The 5,321-nt window shown below is 36.3% G+C and overlaps 1 protein-coding gene across 1 annotated transcript in view; it reads right to left on the bottom strand.

Moving 5' to 3' along the window:
* Positions 1-5,321, bottom strand: part of LOC103131127 (uncharacterized) — a 15,974-nt gene that overhangs the window by 4,369 nt on the left and 6,284 nt on the right. Inside the window, exons 8-15 of the mRNA XM_007542707.2 lie at positions 4,021-4,184; positions 3,717-3,927; positions 3,386-3,571; positions 3,106-3,290; positions 1,925-1,988; positions 795-958; positions 363-407; positions 73-179 (exon numbers count right to left, since the gene is read on the bottom strand). Coding sequence (XP_007542769.1) covers positions 73-179; positions 363-407; positions 795-958; positions 1,925-1,988; positions 3,106-3,290; positions 3,386-3,571; positions 3,717-3,927; positions 4,021-4,184 — 1,126 coding nt within the window. The remainder of the gene's footprint in view (positions 1-72; positions 180-362; positions 408-794; positions 959-1,924; positions 1,989-3,105; positions 3,291-3,385; positions 3,572-3,716; positions 3,928-4,020; positions 4,185-5,321) is intronic.

The raw sequence follows: 5,321 nt of genomic DNA, 5'->3' as shown, positions 1-5,321 counted from the left end.
AAAATCTCCTGTGTGTAAACCTTGAGATCTTTATGCCTCAAGTTGTTCATCTACATCCAAAGGAAAACTTACAACTCGTTGATGACGATATCTGGCACCCAGAGCAGGTTTCGTGCAACTGCAATCCATTCAACACCACATTCCTCTTGGTCCCAAACAGTAAATTCGTTTTGCCACTCCTGTACACATAATTACATGTTTTAAATTTAAATACCAGAATTTACCTCAGCAACAACAAAGCTTTGTACTTTACACCATTAGACACACTGATAGATTCAGTGTGACCAAATTGTAAAGGTTTGGTTCTCTAAATATTATAAGTTAGAATCACTTACGAAAGTGATTTTAAGGAAAACACTTACTAAAGATTCCCAAATGAAAGTTGTCAGTACCTGGGACTTCTCATCCTGAAAATAACAGTAAACTTTTCATATTTTTTTTAAAGCAGCAGTTGGTAACTTTTACAAAAACATATATTTTTTTTAACATATTTATTAAAACTAATTGTATATTTAGACGTTACAACACAAGACAGGTAAATTAGCTCTGATGCCTCCTCTCTGTGGTCCTACTGCTGTCTGCAGAAATACACCGCTCAGTCAGAAACAACCAATCATACATACAAAAATATGTAAAAATTTTTTTTAAAAAAATTAAAAGTTACTCTGTACTTTTAAGAAACATCTTAACAAAATCTCGTACGGGTGACAAAATAGAGCCAATGATTCAACAAAAACAGCAAAGGGGAAAAAATGAGAAAAGAAAAAAAAAACTACACAAAAAGTTGTTCTTACCACTCCCAAAATGCCGAAGAGAATGAATGAAATCTTAACTTGGGTTACGACCGACATATTTACTACAGGTCGAATAGCGTTCAGGTCAAACACTGGCTTTAGGGAGCTCAGCAGTGAAGCTGGAGTCGGCTGGGAGCAGTTCAGAACGGCGGAGTTGAACGGGGCTGCAAACGGCAAAAAAGAAAATATAATATTTTAATGGGTCAATAACACACATATTCTTCAATAGGGAAGCTATTTCCTGTCTGGATTTTTATGTGAGTTTTATGAAGTTTCAGGGTGTAATAGAGTTTTTATAGTAACCCTAGATGTACATATTCCAGACTGTGATTGTTCATAAAACAAAGATGAAGCCAAAAATACAAAATTGAGTAGAAAGCTAAATACATCCTTGGCGTTTAAATACAAAATAAGAAGGTAAGTCAGGAGTTTCTGAGTAAATCATTTCACTAGTTGAGCAATAATTAGTGTGACTTCTTCTACAAGAGCAGAAGTTCAACAGTTCGCTTGTCTGGGTCATATGAATATGTAAAACGATGGAAAAACATAAGCAGAGATTAAGTGTGGGAGTGAGCAGGGATGTGGTCAGGATGAGAGAAGATCTGTTGCCAACTTTATGACTTTGTTTCTATATTTAGAGGCTTTTCAGACTCCTCTAGAGGCTTTTTTTTTTTTTAAACAAGCGACTGCCGTGAAATCTAGCTCTCCTTATCTGAGTTATTGGAGAATTTATATGTTGACATGTGAAAGAACCAGCTATCTGAGGGTCATACAGGCATAATGGTGTATCAGGGGCCCACAAACTCCTCTGAAAAGACACTAGAGATTGATCGTCATTTTTAAAGTAACTACTGGAAAAAACAATTCTACAAGCCATTGCATTATGAGATGTGCTTAGTTTTTTTTCCACACAGTATTTATGTTTTTGCTTCTATTTTGCTTATTACATTAACATACAGTGTAGAATCTGTTTTTGGACAGTCAAGGTTGAAATAATTCATAACCTGGTGAAGAGCTGGTCGGTTTTATTATATCCTGATAGAGCTGATTTTTTTACTTAAAGTGTAGTTTAAACAGAACTGCGAGAGCATAAACTCAACTAGGTCAAAAGAAATAAGTCCTGTACTTACCCAGAGTCAGCAGAGAGATGAGGATGAATAGTTGCTTAGAAGGCTTGACTTTCAGCAGGCAGCACTAAAAACATTAACACTGGGTCAGCAGTAGTTGTTAGACTGAGTGATGTGTAAGTGGTGAGGGCTGTCCAGTTAGATTTGAGCATAGGATTCAAAGGCCTTCTTTATAAAAAGTAAAAAACAACAAAAAAATAGCATTTATTCATTTTTCGGTGGAAAATTATTTGCACTTTGTTTTGAAAAACCTTTCAATTACCCTGTTTGTTTTTTTGTTTTTTAGGAGTTTTAACCCAACGTAACGTCAGGAAAAAAAAATAAAATAAATACTTGATCTGGATGAGATTTTAATTCAAAGCCATTTGAAACCTGGAGGCTAAAAATGTAAAACACTAAATTATCAGATTTGGTGGGATTGGGATTATTTTCAATATTATGTTCAATTTTTAAAACTTTTAAAAATTCAGTTGATCATATGTTTACTAAAACCCGGATTTAGAAGCAAAATATTTTTTTCACACTCACATTTAAGCTTACTTAAACTCTGACAGTAGAAATTGGGCTTTATTTTGCTTTGGGGAAACATTGTTACCTATAACCTTAAAATGCAGCTGCAATGTCTCATTCAGCGTCACTAAATGTGTTTGGCGAAACTTTGACTTCTATATATCTCACACTAAAATCCTCTGCAAATTTAAAATAATGGAGTTGGAAATAAAATAAAGTGTTGGAAAGAAAATTCAATGAAAAGCTGTTAGACATTTTTCAAGTAAATTTTATTTTGCAGAAAACCTTTCCTCCATTTAAAATTCCACAATGTTACATAAGACGTTGCGTTGTAATTATCTATAATAAATATTAAATAAGTGATAAATAAAATAGAGATTTTAAAGCCCCATAAATCAGTGAGTACATTATCTTTCTAAACAGTTGCAGGTTTATTAAAGTATATGGCACTAACATTGTTGCTAAAATAATTCACTGTTTAAAATTCTCTAAAAAAAAAAATTACAATATTGTGGTAAAAATTCTTTAAGCACTTTCTGAATAAATGCAGGTCTCCAACATGCAGCGGTCTACTGGTTGTATGAGTTAATCCAGACAATAATGATGGTGATGAAGCTGACTGATATGAAGACGATGTAGAGGCCAAACAGCAGGCGGTCAATGATGAAACCCACCTGGATCCATTCCTCAGAGCTCTGCTGCCCCTTCTGCTGCTGCTCCACCTCACAGCGGACGGCCTGCAGGACGCGGCTCAGGCTCTTCAGCTCCGTCAGAGCCTCGTCTTCCTCAGCTGATCCTCCTGTTCCTGGAGGACCTTCATCGGATTTCATTTCTGCGACCGCTGACATCTTCCTCCGCTCTATTTTTTAGAAAACAGTGATGACATTTACCTATTATCGATTTTATTTATTTCATTTCTCATTTGATTTTTATTATTTAATGTTCCCTGCATACCCGATTTTTTTGGCTTCTCAGTTTTTCTCGGCATGCAAACGAGACAGCCGAGAAAATTCAGAACGAGAATCCGAATCCATCGAGGGACGGGAGAGAAGTCAGGCGAGTTGCTCAGCAGGTTGGTGATGAGGATGGTCTCCAGCAGACTGGCCACCATCAGAGCCAGGCAGAGAGAGAAGAAGACATCTGGTGGAAAGAGAGCAGAGGATGCAGGAAAGGAAAGTTTGAACAGTTTTGGTTTATTAGAATCATTATTGAAAAGACAAATTATCTTAACACTTTAACAACCAGATGTGCACAACTATCAATGTTCCCTGAAGCTCTTACTGACTTATCAGAGGTATGATGTTTCCGGTGATTGGCAGCAGGTCGTTCATGATGAGCAGGAAGACGGTGTAGCCCAGGATGAGGGTCATCTTGAAGGAGGATCTGTCTACACTCTGAGGAGGCAGCAGGAAGCTGAAGAGGTCCACTGTGATGAGGAAGCAGCTGGGCAGCAGCAGATTCACCACGTACATGGTGGCACGGCGCCGCACTCGGATCTGGAGAGAGAACAGGATTAAAACCGGAACGCCGCTTACTGTGATATATAATTCAGTGATATATAATCATTTGAAAATATACTATTAACTTACATAAAATGCAAGCATGTCTGTATAAAGACCCGACTCATCATCATTAGGTACTTTCTTTGCGGTGATGTCCATCAGCTCCCATTCACCCATGGTGGTCATCACTTTTTTGGAGAGCTCTGTGATTGTTTTTGGGTCTCGGCCGAGGAAAACTCTGATCTCAGTCGCTGGAGAAAGAAAAGGACGCACATTACGTTTAATAAAAGCTCCACCCTTCTAACACATGGTCATCTATTTAATAAATAAAAATATTTAAGAATAACAGGAAAAAAGAAGCCAAACATTGATTTCCCTGGTATTGACAGAATTTCTTTCTCTACAGTTATTATCCATATCTAATCATTTTGCAGTTATGGAAAACCTATGAAAATTATGCAACATTTAAAAAAATGTAATTTGGTGTTTCCAGAGACTGGCAACACCAGTCAAAACTTCTCTATTAGTTTTGAAATGAGATAAGTAACTGACACATGGACTCGTCTTTGAGTTATGTCCTTCACAATGTACCATTTAATGATAATTAATGCAGAAAAGATGGGTGAGCTCAATAGATGCACACATTTATACTACAGACAATTGCTGAATAATCTCAGATTTAACAGAAAAAACATTCATGGTGAAGGGAAGAATTACACACGTCAAGAACAACACATTTCCTTGACGGATATCTCAAACGGGAAATCAACAGTTAATCTCCCATGCAACTTTGACATGTGTTTGTAAAACTCCTGTTTCCAATGTCCTTTGTACCATATAGTGCATTGTAAGAGGAACGTTGTATTGTACAAGGTGTAGGTTCTATTAAAAACTTCACTGTCCCATTTACTGATTAGACACAAGATTGAAAAACATACTTCAAAAAGTTTTACCCAAGCTTTTGAGACTAAGTATGAGGGCCGACAATTTTGATTAAAGGTATTTAATATATATAAATTTTGTTTCTAATTATCGCCTAGTCATTGACTTTGGTAGGTCACAGGCAAGTATACATATGTTATTACAAGTCAATATATATATTAAATATAATACCAATTTCCCTCTATAGACTCACAATTCACTGAGTTATGAATTGAAACTTGTGTTCTTGCCTTTAACAAAACTTTTTGAACAAGTTGATTTCTTACATAAAATAGTAATAATTATGCCTCAGCATCTCAATTGGACTAAATGACTAGAGACTGTCATCAGCCAGCAGCCTGGACACAGTTTGACATAAACATGTTTTGCCCTTTGAAAGTCCTGATTGTAGTTCACATCCTGATTACAGCACAACAGGTGATCCCAGCGAGATACATTGAACCTTT

This window comes from Poecilia formosa, unplaced genomic scaffold, assembly GCF_000485575.1.
Source record: "Poecilia formosa unplaced genomic scaffold, Poecilia_formosa-5.1.2 Scaffold10, whole genome shotgun sequence".
Lineage (NCBI taxonomy): Eukaryota > Metazoa > Chordata > Actinopteri > Cyprinodontiformes > Poeciliidae > Poecilia > Poecilia formosa.
The sequence above is the reverse complement of the archived record's forward strand: the minus strand, read 5'-3'. Positions and strand labels throughout refer to the sequence as shown.